The sequence below is a fragment of the Arvicola amphibius genome, chromosome 6 (assembly GCF_903992535.2).
Source record: "Arvicola amphibius chromosome 6, mArvAmp1.2, whole genome shotgun sequence".
Classification (NCBI taxonomy): domain Eukaryota; kingdom Metazoa; phylum Chordata; class Mammalia; order Rodentia; family Cricetidae; genus Arvicola; species Arvicola amphibius.
In genome coordinates, this window is record NC_052052.2 from 139351569 (window position 1) to 139370341 (window position 18773).

The 18773-nt window shown below is 42.6% G+C and overlaps 1 protein-coding gene across 1 annotated transcript in view; it reads left to right on the forward strand.

Annotated features, from left to right (window-relative positions):
• The window catches only part of Tmem170b (transmembrane protein 170B), a 34262-nt gene extending 17700 nt beyond the window's left edge, over window positions 1–16562 (forward strand). The window contains exons 2-3 of the mRNA XM_038333717.1: window positions 9613–9783; window positions 15997–16562. Of these exons, the coding sequence (XP_038189645.1) occupies window positions 9613–9783; window positions 15997–16127 (302 nt within the window). The 3' untranslated portion in view covers window positions 16128–16562. The remainder of the gene's footprint in view (window positions 1–9612; window positions 9784–15996) is intronic.
• Window positions 16563–18773: the final 2211 nt, after the last annotated feature.

The following is an 18773-nucleotide window of genomic DNA, read 5'->3' on the forward strand; positions in this document are numbered from 1 at the left end:
ATCCCTAGTTATTGGTTATTGACTAACCTGCCTCCCTGTTCAGCTGTATGCAATAACCCTGCCTCTGTTCAGCTGTATATAATAAACATGCTATTCTTCTGGGGTGCTGTGGCTTCTCCATCAAAGAGACTGGCCTACCCAATACCAACTTTTCTGTGTGTCTGTGTTTGTCTTTTCTCTCTTTCTTTCCTGACTCTAGTTAGATCAATCCTTGCAACCATGCAGGACAGGCCCAAGATGTTGTAATATGTTGGGCTTGCATTTGTCCAAAATATGTGATGTACTCAAAGGAGATGTAGTGCTTTCTGTTCCATTGTACTACACATCATATCAGAGCAGACCTTTGTTAACTAATATTGTGGTTTTAGTACAAATACTCAGAGCTGACTTTTCCGACTGAATATGTTCTAGAAATAAGTTGTGAAAAGGCTGAGAGTCCCCTTTTGGCATCGTTCTTCCCTAGGGCTCTAAGCACCTGCTATTAAAGTCCTGCAGTTCTCTTCATTTGAGCAAATTATAGTTTTCCTGTGATTGCTGCTGGGGAGTGGGTCCTCAGACTTGCTTGCCCAAAAGGGCATGTTGAAATGTCAAGAAATTAAAAACAATAGTAGTAGCTCTTAACCTATTTAAGTATTAGCAACAGAGGTCAGTGTTTCTAAGATGAACAGTATAGTGCAATTCAGAGAGGGTAACAAGGAACCATGAAAATAAACTTAACTTTGGGGTGGTTGTTCAGAGTTAGCTTGGCAGATGACTCTGGGCTGGTTCTCAGGAGCTCTTGAGGTTGTATTTTAGTTTATTGATCTTTTGCTATCTTAGATCTTTGTGAAACGTTGAGCTTGAAATTCCCCTTTCCTTTTTAACTACATTTATTATGTAGAGGTAACTTAGTCAGTGGGTAAATAATCCCATTTTTATGTTGGATATGTGTTAACTATAGTCAAGAATTATTTCCTTGTGTATTACAAGGACATGGAAGAGGCCTTTAGGGGAAGTAAATCGATTCAGCTTTCCTAAGTGGGTGGGGAATACAGGATTTTGTTGATGTCTATTGCTGGACTGTTTGTGACCACATGAGACCGTGCTTGCCCGAGTAGGGTGTGGAAGGCACCTCCCAATGACACTAACCCCTTTTGTACGTTCTCACTGTTAGGTTCACTTTGAGAACGTATATTTTTTAATATACGAATATCTATTGAGATAAACTTTTGAATTCTTAATGCAACTTATTCTAATCGAAGCTGTTCTGAGATGACCATAGAATGAAAGCACGATTTTCCTGAGAGTTAAAGAGAAAAACCTTTTAAAAAGAAAAGCTTTATCTATTTTTCCTTAATTATTAGTGCCTTTGCCTTTTGTTAGGAAATATGTGTGGTATTTTAGCACACATCATAAAATACATCAGATGTCTTTTCCTTGGAACGAATTCAAGTTTTTCTGAGTCCATTTTTTGTGTGTGCAGGAGAAAGTCCATGTTCTCACTTTTGTCTTCTGTTTTTCTGCCCTTCTTCTCCCCATGATTAAGCTTTTCGTTCTGAGACAGTCACACAGCAATGGTAGGAAATAACACACAGGAGAGCTGGTTAAGCCTTTATGTAGCTGGCCATAGTGGGTCGAAGCTGAGTTCCTGATACTGATTCCGTCTGCCAGCTGTACTCAGCTTCCTCCAGAATTGTGTATGTGCTTGCTCCCGTTTGTGCATGTGGTCTCTGTATGTGCGTGGTTAGTGGTGTTGTCTTTATCACTCAGTGTGTTTACTGACCCGCAGTGAAGAGCAGCTCCATTGCCATAGGTGTGTCTTATGCTGCCCTTTTGTGCCTTTCTTCTGTTTCCCAGATAGGTTTTTTGTTTTTAATTTTTTTGTCATTTATTGTCTTGATTTAAGAATAACTTAAAATTTTATATCCATGCTTTATACATTTTAGCTTATTTATCTCTTAATGGTTTAAAAAATGAACATATGATGAAACCCATGAATTGTTCCCTCTACCCTCACAGGGAAGACTCTGTGACCAATGTAATGAGCAGTTCTTCAGGGAATCAACTAGGTGTTCTATAATTCAGTTCAGTTCTGACATTCCACCTGAGTTAGCACCCGATCTCTCAAATGAAGTGCTCAGTGCCACAGGACTGGCTCACTCCAGATGCTAGTCCACAGTCTGTATTTTCCTCACACTGGATGTTTTAGGAAGCCCCATCTGAGAGGCCACATGTTACTCAGGAAATTAGTGTCTTCTCTTTGGGCTTGTAGTCTTGTGAATAAAAATTTAAGAACAAGCTCAGAAAGCAGCTCCAAGATAATTTTATTAGATTTTTTTTTTTTTTTTTTTTTTTTTTTTTTGGTTTTTCGAGACAGGGTTTCCCTGTAGTTTGTAGAGCCTGTCCTGGAACTAGCTCTTGTAGACCAGGCTTGCCTCGAACTCACAGAGATCCGCCTGCCTCTGCCTCCCGAAATAGTAGGGCAGCAAGCTGGAAATCTTAACAGCTGTCAGGAGGAAGGAGATGGAGAATTAGAAGAGAAGAAAGCATGCTGTTTGAGTTAGGTATTGGGGTTAGCAAGCAGACACACGACAGACAAGAAGCCTATGACAAGGGGCAGGGTGTATGTCTTCAGGGGACAAGGAAAGAAACCCAGAGTGTCAAAGGAAGCCTTCCCAGGCTCTGGCCAGTATCTGGAGGGGAAGCACGAGATGAAAAGCAGGAAAACTGTAAGTTACTAGGCAGTGAACAGTTCATCTCTTGTCTTTGGCTGGAAGCAGAAGTCATCTTTGGTTCTCTGGCCAGGAATGCCAAGAGGAGCTCTAGTTTCTTCTCTCCTCCTGAATGAGCACCTTCAGCTGTACTGTGATTCAGAAAGTAAGAAGTCTTAGCTGCCTGTTGATGGCTCTGCAAGTGACTGCTCCAAGAGTGGGAGGTTTCTAGGAGAGAAAGGTACAAAGGTGATAGTTACTCCTTCTATCTCTTTTATAAGGGTAGACGAGTCTTCCTGGGGGATGGCCACTGGCCAGGTAATTGACAGGCCTAGCTGGTTTAACTCTTAAAGGAGGCAACAACACTATGTAATATTCTCACCTTTGGAACAGATCAGAATGACATGTTTCTACCTGGGGCCAGAATAGATTCTTTATGGAGTTTACCCTCAGTGGCCTTTAAGGTTCCTGTAATATTCCTCCTTCAAGAATGGGGACTTAAAACCACTTAGGAGATAGGCTGAAATTGAGGAATAGATATATATTATTTTCACCAAGAAAACCTGGAGTTGCAGCTCCAGAGTTGTTCACCAGAGGAAATGAATGTCTGGAGTTTGGGTCACCCATTCATGCACAGCCTGCAGGCAGGCTGCTCATTTAGGAGATAAGAAACTAGGACTTTGTAGTGGTCAAGGACTAAAATAGAATTCTTTACTTTCGGGGACCTGCCCCTAAATTGCCTAGCTGATTTCTGTCCCCTGTCCTTATCAATACTTCTGACCAGAGGTAAATTAGGGATTTTTATGCCCTCTACTTGAGATTTGGTTATTTACTAAGTGGTGCACAGGACTCATAAAGATACTTAATATTTCCCTGTTTATTATAAAGGATACAATTCAGAGATGACCAGATCAAGGAGTGTTGGCTAGTTTTTATCTACTTGGCACAAGATAGAGTGATCACAGAGGAGGGAACCTCAGCTGAGAAAATGCCACCTTAAGATCAGGCTATAGGCCAGCCTGCAGGGTATTTCCTTAATTAGTGATTGATGGGGGAGAGCCCAGCCCATTGTAGGTGGGGCCACCCTTGGACTGGTGGTCCTGGGTTCTGTAAGAAAACAGATTGAGCAAGTCAAGAAGAGTAATCCAGTAAGGAGCACTTCTTCTGTCTCCAGGTTCTGTCGGACTTCCTTCAACAATGAACTGTGATTTGGAAATGTAAGCCAAATAAATCCTTTCCTTCCCAAGTTGTCCAGTCTTAGTGTTTCATCTCAACAATGATAGTCCTAACTAAGACAGATTTGGTACCAGGAGTGGGGTATTGCTTTGACAGACTTGACCATTCTAGGGCTGTGGAAGGACTTTGAAACTTTAGGATGGAAAAGCCGTTTAGTGTTCAAAGCTCGGCAAACTGTTCTGTGGGAACTCAGAGAATAAGAACATTGAGAGCAATGCAGACAATGGATACCTGGCTTATGGTCTTTCAGAAGGAAGTTTTGAGAGTTCCTTAATGACTATCAGAGCCATTTGCTATTTTGAGTTAAGAATCTGTGATTCTGATAGGCTGAGGCTGAAGAAACAGCTGTGATTAACAAGATACCAGATCCACTGAAATAAAACCTTTGCCTAACTGAGATAGTTTATGCTGGTTAGATGGAACTGAGATATTAGCTGTGATTAACAAGAGACGAGCATCACTGAGCTAAAAATCTTCTGAAAAGTGTTTCTCAGGGTCAGCATATTCCTTACTTGGGTGTGTTACTCTGACCCATATACTAAATGACTTGGAAAGCTGCTAGCTTTGAATAGGGCCGGGGACAAGGGAAGGCTCTGTTCTGTAACAGGTCCAGACTGTTGTGCAGGCTGCTCTACCCCTTGGACCATATGATCCAGCAGGCTTGATGGTACTTGAGGTGTCAGTGGCAGATAGGGATGCTGTTTGGGGTCTTTGGCAGGCCTCTATAGATGAATCACAGAAGAGACATTTGGGATTTTGAAGCAAGACTTTACCATCATCTGCAGACAACTATTCTCCCTTGGAGAGATAGCTCTTGGCCTGCTTTTGGGCTTTAGTGGAAACTGTAATGGGCCACCAAGTTGCCATGCTATCTGAACTGCCTATCAGGAGCTGGGTGTTATGACCCACTGAGTCATAAATTAGGATGTGCACAGCAGTGATCCATTTTCAAATGGAAGTGGTATATATGTGATAGGACCCACTCAACAGATATCCTCAGGGTTCATCTGTGTTGAACCATGTGACAGAATTTCCTGTCCTTTTAAAATGGAATAATTTCCCATGATCTATGTATGTGATGTGTTGTTCGTTCATGTGTTGTTGCACACTTGGGTTGCATCTGCCTCCCAGTTGTGGTGAATATGATAGCATGAGCTTGGCTGTGCCAGTCTCTTAAAGCATCTAGTCTACTCTTTGTTCTTTGGGGTATTGTATTAGTTCCTTTTCTGTTCCTGCGATAAAATATTTTGGATAAAATCAACGTAAGGAAGATAGATTTATCCTGGCTTCCAGCTCTGGGGGTTGGAGTCCATCATGGTATGGAAGGCATGGCATGGTGGTAGGAACGGGAAGCTGGCTGAATTCATGTCTCACACACACAGGAAGCAGAGCTAGAAGAACTGGATAGGAAGGGAGGTAACACTAAAGTCCACAAAGCTCCACCTCCTAAAGGTACTGTATCTTTCCCAGATCTCTTTACCACCTACTGGGGATCAAGTGTACAAATATATTAGCCAATGGGGACATTTGTCCTTCAGTCTACCACATCCACCACAGGCCTTTCTGGGCTCCTGGCCTTCTCATGATACAAAATGTGCAGTCTAACTTTAAAAGTCCCTATAGTCTTTTAACAGCCATCACACTGTTCAGAAGTTCAAAGTCTCTTCTAAGACTCAAAGAAATCTCTTAACTGTGACCCCTGCCCCGTGAAACTGAAAACAAATTACACACTCTCAGCATATAATTCTCAGAATATACATTCCACTCCAAAATGGGGGTAATGGGGATAGAATGAAGAAACACTGTACCAAAGCAAGACTGAAACCCAGCAGGGGAAACCCTAAATCCTATAGCTCCACATCTGGTCTTTAGAGCTTCAGTTTCACAGGGCTTAGATGGCACTGCCCCTCCAGCTTTTCCACTCGCAAGGCACATCTCTCTTTCGGGCTGGTTTCCACTCCTAGATGTAGAGCTCTTTGGCGGTTATATCCTGACTCTGGCATCTCCAACATCTTGGGATCGCCGCCCCACCCCAGGCTCACAGCTCTACACAGTGACCTCTCAGAGGCTCTGAACCTGCGACATGTTACTGGCCTCAAGTTCTGAGATGACTAATCATGGTTCTCAGCTTGAATGAATCTAGAGTAACTAAAACCACACAGCTAGATGTACCTGTGAAGGATTTTTTTATTGGACCATTTGATATAGAAGATCTACCCTAAGTCCAAATCATTTGAAGTTGGAAAACTCACACTAAATCTAGGCCACAGCTTTTGGTGGCTTCCCACATAAAATGACATTGAAGAAGTGAACTTTTGTTTTTACATGCTTCTTGTCACTCTTACTAGCAAGTCCATCTCTCCTGCTGCTGAGGCATCTCTTTGCTGTGTGAGACCCTACTTTGGGATTCCAGTGTAGACCAAAACAATCAGCTCTCTAGGGCGTTGAGACTCCAGCTCCAGCCTGGGACTACTGAGACATCCAGCTGTGTGAACTGAACAGCTGTAGGATTCTTGGCTTTTCTGTCAAGAGACAGCTAATGTTGGACTAGCTAGACATAATAAATCCCCTTTTAATGTTTGGATGGATTCATTGTATCAGTTTGTTCCCCTAGAGAACCCTGGCAAATAGAGCAGCTCTCTGAAACTGTGAAGGAAGAACCCACGACCTCCTTTACCTTGCATCTTTCATAGCCCAAAACCAGACCAAGTGGATGACACTGCTAAGCTCAGCTGCCAGAGTGAAATGGATCCCAGCCCTTCCCTTAGCCCATAGTTGTAGATACTTCTATATGCTGAAGGTGCGGATGAACTTGGCTGTTTGTTTTCTGGGAACAGAACCCCTTAGGCTTTCTCCTGTCACATGGTGTATGTTTGTAGGGTGAGGCCTTGCCCTCAGAGCGCCCTTCATCCCAGTGCAGAGCACAAAGCTTCCTTTCCTTTAGTGTGTAGAACGAAGCGGCGGGCGCCAATCTGTAGAAGGAAGCCGCGGGGCTGTGTCCCGCCACCCGGCTAACTTTACCCCAAATAATTACACGGAAACTGTATTCTTTTAAAACACTGCCTGGCCCATAGTTTTAGCCTCTTATTGGTTAATTTTCACATCTTCCTTTAACCCATATTTAGTAATCTGTGTAGCACCACGAGGTGTGGCTTACCAGGAGAGATCTTAACCTGCGTCCATCTCGGAGAGGAGAAGCATGGAGACTCACTATGGTGATTGCCTGAAGCGTCTCCCCACTCCTGCTACCCAGCATTCTGTTCTGTCTACTCTGCCTACCTAATTTTCTGTTTTCTTAAAGGGCCAAGACAGTTTTCTTTATTAATTAACCAGTGAAAGTAACATAGACAGATAACTCTCCTCCATCATTAGTGATGTCTGTCTCTTTAACAGTCACAGCCTCTTTTTCAGCACATGACCCTACTGCAGTCTTCTGCTTCCTACCACTCTCTTCCTCTCCAAGCTGCACATTTTGTGCTCTTTGCCCTGCAAGTTGCTTCTCTTCCTGGGAGGCCTGCATCAGAGTAGTCAGTAATAACCATACCATAGATCTGGGGCTGTGCTGCCAGAAATTCCCTCTACCTAGTAAATTAGTCCATTACTCTTTATTCTGTCCTCAAAGAGGTTCTCAGGGCATGAGCAGAATACAGCCAGATTCTTTGCCAAATACCACATGAATGGCCTGTATCCATTCCCCTCTTCCTCGTAAGCCAAGCCTCCACTGTTCACATTTCTTTTAGCATTATAGCCTTTTAAATTCTGCTCCCAACATTCAACAACTTTTCCAGCCTAAAATTCTAGACAAAAAAGTCACACAGACATCCTACTTTGCTTGTTACTAATTTCTGTTCTTGTTTCATTCTGTTGCTGTGACAAAAACCATGATCAACAGCACGTGAGGGGAGAAAAGCGCTTGTTTACACTTCGAGATCACAGCCCATCATTGTGCTCATCCTCGGCTGGCTATCTCGCTGGTCCCCTATCTCCCTCCCTTCTTTCCATACCAAAACATTTGTCCCTTTCTCTTTACTTACATTTTGTTACATATATAACATTGTATAAATAGAACCTGCTTAGTCCACTTAGTTTTGTCTGTGTGTGTTCTAAGGGCTGAGCACTTGGTGTTGGATAACCCATTAAGAGGCTAATCTCACAAGAATGGCTTTCCCTCCCTCAGCAGTCGTTCATCGCCTATAGCTCTTCATCTAGGGTTGGGGCTTTGTAAGACTTGCCTCATCCACTTTGGCATGCTAACTCGTAAGCTAGCTTTCTTAAAGTTTATTTATTTCTATTTTATGAATGTGAGTATTTTGCTTACACATATATGTGTGTGTGCCAGGTGCCCATGGGTGCCAGAAAAGGGCTTTGGATCCCCTGAAGTTTAAGACAGTTGTGAGCTATTTTGTGGATGCTGGAAAGTGAACTTTGCTCTTAACATCTCTCCAGCCCCCAGCTAGCTTTCTTATACAGTCTAGGTATGCTGCCACAAACAGTGGCTGTGCCCTCTTACAGCAATCATCAGTCAAGACAGTTCCTCAGAAACAGGACATCTGATCCAGCAGTTCTTCAATTGAGGTTCCTTTTTCCCAGGTCACTCTGGGTTTTGTCACATTGACAGTAAAAACTAACCAACACAGATACATACGGAGTCATGGCATTGGATCGTACGGTGATTCTGTTCTTAGGTTTTTGAGGAACTGCCATACTGTTTTTCACGGTAATTGCATCATTACAAATGTCCACTGTGATGTTTGGATAAATAGGGCTTACTTTTAAAAAATGTGTCTCTTTGTAGTGACCTGACAGAAAATACAAGTAACACAAACAGCAGAGGAGGTCCTTCCTCGTAGGATGTTTGCATCCCAAAGAGCACCCTCTTGAGGGTGACTAAACATGGTAGACAGCTTTTCAGTTAGAAGTAACTTTCTCTGAATTACTTCACATGAAACAAGTGTGTTATTACAGAGAAACTGGGGTGTTAGCTTCTATTTTAGGATAGGAATGTGTCAGACCTCAGAAGTCACTGAAATATTAGACATGGGGGCCTCTTGTCTTTGATGGGTCTATTTTCTTTCTTTCTATACTGTAACTTGCACTGTATGAGGAGGAAATAGGTTTAACTTCAGTTATCCAAAGATGAAGGAGAGTCAGCACATCCCAATCAAGTATTCCCAGGGAAAGGGAAAATTGGCCTCACCTGGAGCAGCTGCTGCCTCTATTGAATATGCCTCTTGGATGTGGCCAGGGAGATGGAGTTACACAAGCACAGGGCATCAGCGGTATGAGAGACAGTAGGGTGTGCTCTGTCCCTGTGGTGTATTAAGACAACAGTGAACAGCCCATTGGGAGCATTTGAAGAAAGCATAAAGGATTGTGAAAGTCCTGGGTAAGATTATTAAAGTGACAGGAGACGAGCTGATGGATTGCTTTCTAAATGGGATATGGAAAGGAAATGGCAGTGTGGCCATTACCTTCTGAGATCATGAAGGAGTTCTTCACCATCAAGCACTAGCAGTAATGATAATCACTGACTTGCTTAGTAATGCTGTGTGTCAGACAGCAGGCTAGACCTTTTTATATGCAGATCTCACCAAGGCTTCTCCCCAGGCCTGGTTGCTCACTGTTTGCTGATGGGCTCTCTCACCTGTATTTCTGCAGCAGGACTAACACTGTTCTTTCCTTTCAGAGATGTGGTACTGGATCTTCCTCTGGGCTCTCTTCTCCTCTCTGTTCGTCCACGGTGCTGCAGGCGTGCTGATGTTTGTGATGCTGCAGAGGCACAGGCAGGGCAGAGTGATCTCTGTCATTGCTGTCAGCATCGGCTTTCTGGCTTCTGTAACTGGAGCAATGATTACTAGTAAGTTGGCTTGTTATGTTTAAGGACCTAATTTTATGTGCAGTTATTGATTTCATCAGTACTGTCCTTGTTGTAAAGGAAGCTTTATCTCTCATGTAGATTACTCCCCAGCACTGTACAATCAGGGCCTCGACCAGAATTTACTTATCACCTGATGGAGGACTCTCATTGGCTAATAAAGAAACTGCCTGGCCCATTTGATTGGCCAGCCCTTAGATGGGCGAAGTAGACAGAACAGGAAGAAGGAAGTGAGGTAGATGGCTCAGTCAGATGCTACGCCTCTCCTAAGTTAGACAGACTGCCATGCCTCTGCTCAGGGAGAGAGATGCGATGGAGCCAGCCGTTCAGACACGCTGAATCTTTCCCGGTAAGACACCACTTTGTGGTGCTACACAGATTATTAGATATGAGTTAGAGAAGATGTGAGAAAGAGGCTGAAAATAATGGGCCAGGCAGTATTTAAAAGAATACAATTTGTGAGTTGTTATTTCGGGGCATAAGCTAGCCGGTGGCCGGGAGCTGGGCAGGATGAAAAGCAGGCCTGCCCGCAGATCCTCACTACAATCACCAGACAGATGGCTGCATCTCACTGTGTGAATATTTGCTCTGTGGGAATTCATGGGGAATGGACTGGCAAGGGGCAAGGGTTCAGTCTGAAAGTGTTTTATAGAAAAAGTAGTTTCTGCTTTAAAGACATCTACTGTTTACCAAGAAAGGAAGGTAGCCACTACAATAAATACATCAGTAACAGTTGTCATTTAAGAACGTGAAAATACTGCCTTTGAGTCGGTAGGGTCATTTGCCCGTGACAGCATATAATTGCATTTCTTCCTGTACCACATATTATGACAAAACCTCTCTGCCTCAGGAAATGTACAAGTTTTCTGCTGAACTCTCTTACGTATATCCTGGTTTTATTTCCCTGGCTGTCCCCTGGCACTGAACTTGGCCCTGCTCCACCCTGCTCTTCAGAGAGTTCTGGTTTCTAAGGTTGCTGACAGCAGAACCTCCTTGCCTCCTGGGAGCCCCACAGCTGCTTTCTTACTAGGTTGTGCTTACAGGTAGTGACTTCTCTGCTGCTTTTGAGGTATACACTGACATGGCACCCTCTTCTGACTGTCTTCTATGCTGGTGGGGTAGCTCACTGCTGCACTGCCTCTGTTTCGGGGCTCTCCCTCCACAGGGGACTTCGGAAAGTTGTCCTGGCCCAGTATGAGAAAGGCCTTATCTTTATAGTATGAGGTCTCCTTCCTTTACCTGCTCCAGAGTGATGACCATGTCTTGTTTGAAGAGGGAAGTGGTCTCCCTGTGTCTAACTACGTCTCCTGACTTCAAGACGGTATCAGAACACCTGTGGGAAATAGTGATTGTCCGTCTGTCAGTCTCTCTCTCCTTTTTAATCTCTTCTTTACTGTTTGGTTTCCTGGGTTGGCTTATTTGGGGATGTTGTGTGACTTGATGCTGTGGTATCTTGTCAGCTGCTGGGGTCGTAAGAGAGTTGTCTGGGAAAGCTGTCATGAGTGCTGAAGGATCTCCAGGTGCCAGCCAGAGAGAACACATGGATATTTATATTTTTCTTTTTAAGAGATTCATATTGGTGTTCTTCCTGCCTGTACATCTGTGTACAGTGTACATGCAGTACATACAGAGGCCAGAAGAGGGCATTGAAGTCTCTGGAGCTGGAGTACCAGGAGGTTTTTAGTTGCTACGTGGGAGCTGGGGACTGAACCCAGGTCTGCAGGAGCAGAACAGTAAGTGCTCTGAAGCTCTGAGCCAACTCCAGGCCACAGGAAGATATTTTAAAGGGCAAAGCTCTTCAGTTAGATAGTTTGTTCTGTAACTGTATGCTGAGTATTTGAAAAGAAACAACGAAACTCTGAGAGAGCAGGCTCTCACTGCCACACCCACTAATAACACCACCTAGAGAGTGAATTCTCAATACTGTCACTGGGTGTTGGAGCGAAGGAGGAGAAGAAGGAAGGATGTGGGGATAGTCAAGAAGGAGTGTACTGTTCTGCCCATATTCCATGGGACGGGTCGCGAGTCGGTCAAGAGGCTGGAGATGGAGATTGAAACACACACACACACACACACACACACACACGGATTATCCTTGAAACAAGAATGCCCTTTTTATTGTGTTCCAGGGCAGCTTATATAGGGTTCTTCCTGACTAATGGCTACACCCTAGTTCTCAGGATTTTTTAGCTGTAAGCCCACTAGAAACCACTCCCCTATCATCAGGAACTCATGAGGGTCTGGTGCCCAGAGCAGCTGCAAAGCAGGAAAACAAACTGTTGAAATTCAGGGTCTGAGGGTCTGCAGTCCCCAACAAAGGAGAATAAAGGGGAAGGAAGAAGAATTAAGAGGTACAAGTAGAGTCAGTATTTGTGTCAGGGTCTGTGCTGAGTGATGGCTGTTCACTGTGATGACTGACACTTAAGGAGACAAGAAGGGGCAACCACTGGGGCTACTGTTGTAACTGGGGCTATAAGCAGAGGAGGGAGAAGCAGTTTACTCAGATTTTGTAAACACTATGCTTGTGTCTATGTCATTGTAGGATTCTGAAGGGTGTGTGGGAAATTTAATTCTGTTTATGTCTGATATAGGTATATGCATGGAACCCACTTTCAGTTCCGTCACAAATATAGTAAGCTCATGGGTTTTTTTTTGTGAGGTGTTTTGTTGTTGTTTTGGTTTTTTTGTTTTTGATTTTGTTTTTGTTTTTTGAGACAGATTTCTTTGTGTAGTTCCTGAATGTCCTGGAACTCACTGTGTAGACCAGGATGGCTCACAGAGATCCACTTGCCTATCTCGAGTGCTGGGATTAAAGGCGGGTGCCAGCACCATTCGACAAGTTAGTAGTTTTTAAAAACTGCAATGAAATGTTTTAAAATCTTTGAAAACATAAGTCTTCCACAATTTCAGATAAAAATTTGATTCTCAGGTTAGCAAGAATAAACAGATGTTTTTGTTACTTATTTTTCTTGGCTTTCAACCATGAATTAAGGAAAGTAGCTAGACTATTTTACTGTGTATCTTTTCTTTTTTGTTTTTTGTTGTTTTTTTATAAACACTTTTCCATTTTGTGTATACGGGTGTTCTGCCTTCACATGTGTCTGTGCACTGCATGTGTGCAGTGTTCTTAGAGGCAGAAGAGAAATGTTGGACCCCCTGGAACTGGACTTACAGGTGATGCTTGTGAACCACCGTGTAGGTTGAGCCTCCATGGAGGTGCTGAGAATCAAACCCAGGAGGAGCAGCCAATGCTTTTAACCACCTAGTCATCTCTCCAGCCCCTCTATGTCTTTTCATAGTGTAGTTTGTTGGTGGTTTATATATAGCTATATATTATACATAACAGTTGCTATATATCATCAGTAAGATGCAGATGGGATGAATATTGGCATATATCCATTGTCTTTATTACTTAGACTTTACTTCCAAGACAAAGTGATGTGTTGCTGGGTGTTTTAGTTTTTTGTCTCATGCTGGCTAGTATTGATATTATCAGATTTGATTTAAACCAAAATAAAAGTGTGGGCTAGGGTGGTGTTAGGGAAGTGACTCAATGGGTATGAGTACTTGCTGTGTAAATGTGAGGACCTCAGTTGGTGCCCCAACTTCCATGCAAAAAAAACCCCAGGTGTGGCCATGCAAGCCTGTAGCTCCAGTACTGGTGAGAGGTGGAGGTTATAGAGGTTAAGAGGCTCACTGACCCTTGCGTAGTCTAGCTGCACAGTGAGGAGCTTCAGGTCCAGTTCAGTGTCTCAAGGGAGTAAGATAGAGTGACAGTAGAGGATGCCCAGGATGCCAGCCTCCTCATTTCACCTCTGCAGAGGAGCAAACACAGCCTACACACACACACACACACACACACACACACACACACACACACACACACACACACACACAAAGGGTTTGCTTTTGTTTTGTTTTTGTTTGTTTTGAGACAGGGTTTCTCTTTGTAGCCCTGGCTGTTTTGGAACTCTCTCTGTTGATCAGGTTGGCCTTGAACTCAAAGATGTGCCTGCCTCTGCCTCTGTTGCTAGAGTGCTGGGATTAAAGGTGTGCACCACTATGCCTCATTACAAATAAATTTTTTTTTTTTTTTTGGTTTTTCGAGACAGGGTTTCCCTGTAGTTTCTAGAGCCTGTCCTGGAGCTAGCTCTTGTAGACCAGGCTGGCCTCGAACTCAGAGATCCGCCTGCCTCTGCCTCCCGAGTGCTGGGATTAAAGGCGTGCGCCACCACCGCCCGGCCTTTACAAATAAAATTTTAAGAAGAAAAAGATAAGTCTATGTAGTGACCAATTCTAGCTGGCTAATCTTTTATAAACATTTTAGCCAATCTAAAGGTGTAGGGTGACATGTTTTTATTGATTTCATGTGTGTTTCTCTGTAAACCGATGAGTCTCAGCATTTCTTCTGTCACTCACTATACAGTTTTCCCTCTGCATATGGCTTTGATTCTGTGCTTTCTTTGGATGCACCTGTTCCCTCCTTAGTCCATTCCACATGCTTCTCATATGTTGGCCTGTATGGGGCTTTGCAGATGCCTTTTCCTAGGCTCTTACCACTTCCCTTCATCCAGTGAGTTTATCGAGTTGAAATGTTTAAATAGCAATGTAATCAGTTTACTGTTTTTTCCCATTTATAATTTGGGGCGTTTAAGAAATTCTATCTCACACCAGAATAAAAAGACATTTTGATATATATTCTTTATTTTACACCTTTATCTATTATAGTAAGGTCTTTAATTCATCTAGAGCAGAAGTCAGCAAAAATCTTTTTAATAAAAGGGACAAATTGTAAATGTTCCAAAGAAAACTGTACCCAGAAACAGGCGTCTGGTAATGGGACCGTAACTCATTCCTCACCCAAGTCCCCCTTTGTTTTTAGCGTTAGGTGGGATCCCCTCTTACGTGGTAAGTCACTTTTTACCCCAGCATCCACTGAAGTACTCACCAGTTGCTGATCAGTTTGTGGGTGCTGCCTTCTTGTTGGCTATATTCTCAAGGTTCAGGGATCCTTCTCTCAGCTCTTGTGATTTGTTCATCTTCTTTTTCTATTGTCTCAGCAAGGCCACATTTTCTAGGCCCTTGTTTTGTAGTGTGTTGTGGAGGTGGTTTTCACTGTTTTAAGTTTTATGTATATATGTACATATTTATTTATTTGTTTGTTTGTTTATTGTATTCTGTGTACCACTTGTATGCCTGGTGCCCATGGAAGTCATGGGTGTTGGATCCCTTGGAGTTACATAGTAACCACATGGTGATGAGTCACCATGTGGGTGCTAGGCATTAAACCCAGGTCCTTTGAAAAAGCAGCTAGTGCTCTTAACCATTGAGCCTTCGCTCCAGACCATATTTGTTTGACTTTTGAGAAAGGGTCTCACTGTGTAACCCTTACTGGCCTGGGCTGGCCTGAGACTCACTAAGAACCATCTGCCTCTGCCTTGTGAGAGCTGGGATTAAAGGTGTGTGCCTCTATGACTGGCCCTGTTCCTCTTTTGTTTTCTACTACTATTCCTTTCTCCTCCCTCCCTTCCCTCCCTCTCCTCCCCTCCTCTTTCCTTTCCTTTCCTTTTCTTTTTTCCTTCCTTCTCCTTCCCTCCCTTCATGGTTTTAAGGTCACCTTTTTTATAGGATACTAAACCCACTCACTTGTGTTGCAGAGTTTATGGTTGTGTTTTTATTTTTAGTGTTTTGTTCTTTAGTCGGCCTGGTGAAATGGTATGAGGTAGGAACTTCAATCTATTTCTTCCAAATGGCTACTGACTTAGTCCAACACCATTAGTTGTATTGTGAGGCATGGATAGGCTTTTCCATGTATGGCTATTGACTAGAATTAGTGCATAGAGGTCCAGGGCTAGCACCTAATTCTTTCCGTGTGTGTGTGTGTGTGTGTGTGTGTGTGTGTGTGTGTGTGTGTATGTGTGTGTGTAAGGGCATGAGAGTTTATTCTGGAGTAAAATATGAGTAGCATTGTTAAAACAGTTCTCACATTAAAATGGATGAGAGCATAAATTGTGTCTTATAACTTTCTTGGATTGAACAGTTATGTGTTATGTGGTAAAGATAACTTTTAACCAGTCATGTAGGAAAGTGAGGGTACATTGAAGTATTCTGCTTTGGTAAACAGACAGGTGACCTTTGCAGCAGCCATGTGGCAGATGGTGCCCTGGGTGATCCTGTGCTCTGTTTCCTTCACAGGTGCAGCAGTGGCAGGCATCTACAGAGTGGCTGGGAAGAACATGGCCCCCCTGGAGGCCCTGGTGTGGGGCGTGGGGCAGACTGTACTGACCCTTATCATCTCCTTTTCAAGGATCCTCGCGACACTTTGAGGTTCTGAGGGAATGTCTTCTTAACTAAGGAAACAGATGTCCAGCTTCCCCGGAAATGGCCTTGTTAACCAGCTGAACTGAAATTGTACAAGCAGGGACCCAGCAAGTCAAAACCTAGGAAGACCTTGAGCCCTGTGGATAGCCTGCCCTCTGGCGTCCAAGCGATTGCACTACCGCACTGCACCTTACGTGCCTCCACCCCAGGCAAGGTGCACAGGACACTATGTGAAGCTGCAAGAAAAAGCACCTTGTTTAGCTGCCAATCAGGTTAACATTGGTGTTGAAATCATTGTTCTCAACAGTGTTGTGTTAAGTTACAGGGATTTTGAGAAATGGATCTATGTGCCAAACTTTTCTTTCTGTTAACATTGATCATGTGACAGTTTGCAAGTGTAGATGTGTAGAGTGCTGTGAATATACTTGACATGGTCCAGGTAACGTAGTCAGACTTCGTCTGTAATGCTAACTCCCATGTGAATGCCGAATCCCAGGCTTTCAATACTAAGGAAGGCGTTTGGTTTCTAAAGCTGAGTGTTTCGGGAATTTGGGGCTTTAATGTGTCTATGTGTTGTTATTTAATTTATGTGAAAAACAATAGTCTTCTTAATGGAAGACTAGCTGAGCTGTTCTAAGGACTCAAATAGACTTGGAGGGTGCATACTTTTCAGTAACTCACACCCTTTTACTAGTTTCCCTTCTACATTATATTCTATTTATATGGATTCAAAACCTTTATGGGTCAAACACATTGTCACTTGTGTGTCACAAAAATATAATTTGAAAATTTTCTTATAAATTTTGTAAGAAAAAGTCTGAAATGCATGTTGCATTCTTCAGCCCTTCTAAGAATGTTTTGCCTCGTGCGTCACAGAGCACAGCCTGCTAACTCATGTTGCGCTGGGACCGTGGTGTGTGGTGTGCATGTCTGGGCAGTCGTTGATTCTGGAGTACTAACTGCTTAGAGAGTGGCCTAAATTAGGCTGTGGGATTAAAATGCCTCATTTATAGAAAAATAATAAGTACTTTACATAGGGTTAGATTTACATTAAGCAAAAGCTGGGGACATAGTGTATCATTCTACAAGTTGGCAGTTAGTCTGAGTGTGTCAAGACAGCACAGAACCTTTGTCTGAGGGGTTTGTTTGAGTGGTGTCATTTGAGTTTATGTTCTAAGTTATTACCTGAGTCAAGAGTGTCTCTGATCACATTCATTAAAGTAGAATTGTGCTTTGTGTATAAAACCTTTTGGAGGCTTAGAAGAACACACGGTTGTTTGTTATGAATACAAGCAGTCGGGAAAGTAGAGACCCTGGTTGAACTGAGGATGGGAGGGGGTTGACCAGTTGTAATTATAAACGTGCTAACTTAAGGGAAGATCCATTGTAGAGATTGTGAATGAATTTATGACTAATCTAAAAAACAGTGGAACACCCTAAGCTTCTTAATTTAGTTTTAAGACTTTTATTATCCATACCCTCTTTCCTCTAGCAAAAAGAATATTTTAACAGTTTTTGGAGGGGATGCTTTTGCCAGTACATAAACCAATTTATAATGTGGCTTGGAAATTTAACAACCCCCAAATCAGCCAGTAAGCACATCTTCAGCTTACATTAGAGATGTGGGAAAACAAGTCTTGAGATGGTCTTTGTGTGTGTGTGTGTGTGTGTGTGTGTACAAAGTTTGCTGTTTCTCCCATGCAGTCTTTATATTCTTAATCTTTTCTAAAATGAAATCCAGGCGTCTTTTCCAGATAGACTTGGCTTCCTTTCCTGTTGGGCTGACTTCTGCCCTTCTCTCAGACGGCTTGTCAGGAATTCAGAGCTTTGTGTGCCACTGGGAGAATTGCTAACACAGACAGTGTCTCATGTACAGAACAAATATTTATTTTAACATGGTTATTTTATGTTCTAAGAAAGTTATAATATGAAATAATATGGAGCTCATTGTTTATAATCTAAAATTAATTAGAAATTAAGTTGATACATTGAATATGTGAATGAATGGACCAAAGAGATCTGAGCTCCTGTTTCTGCTCTAGAAGGGTTAATTATCTCTGAGAGGGTTAATTATTATTTGATAGAGTGTCCTGCAGTCATCTCATTACCCAGCTGATTTGCATTAAGCATTGTGTTTGTATATGAATATGTGTGTAGTTTTAATTTGAGGGGCATTTTTAATTTCTTCAGTTATTTCATTGGGATTTTGTGTAACTATCACTTGGTATTTTGAAATGCAGTTGAATAGAATGGATTTATGAAACTATCTAAATAGCTATTTATATGGTGAAGTTTTCAAGAAGTTAGCTGTTTCTTAAAGAGACAAATGTTTAATGATATGTATATATACACACAAGTATATCATTATATACATATATAGATAGCTATTTATGAATACAGTCCAATTGGAAAGCTTTGCTTGATGAACATTTTCCTATTCTACTGGAGAAGTTGATATATTTGTTCAGTTAAATGATCTTTTAAATAGACTGGAGGGTATTTAAGATTTTTGCTGGAGACCCTTTTTTGGGACTTGACAAAAGCTCTCACCTACATAGTCGGGTTCCACCTTCTGAAAACTCAGCCATGGTTTAGCAGTAAATTTTCTTCACGACAAATTAAAACTCTTCAGCACCAGGGCTTCATGTAAG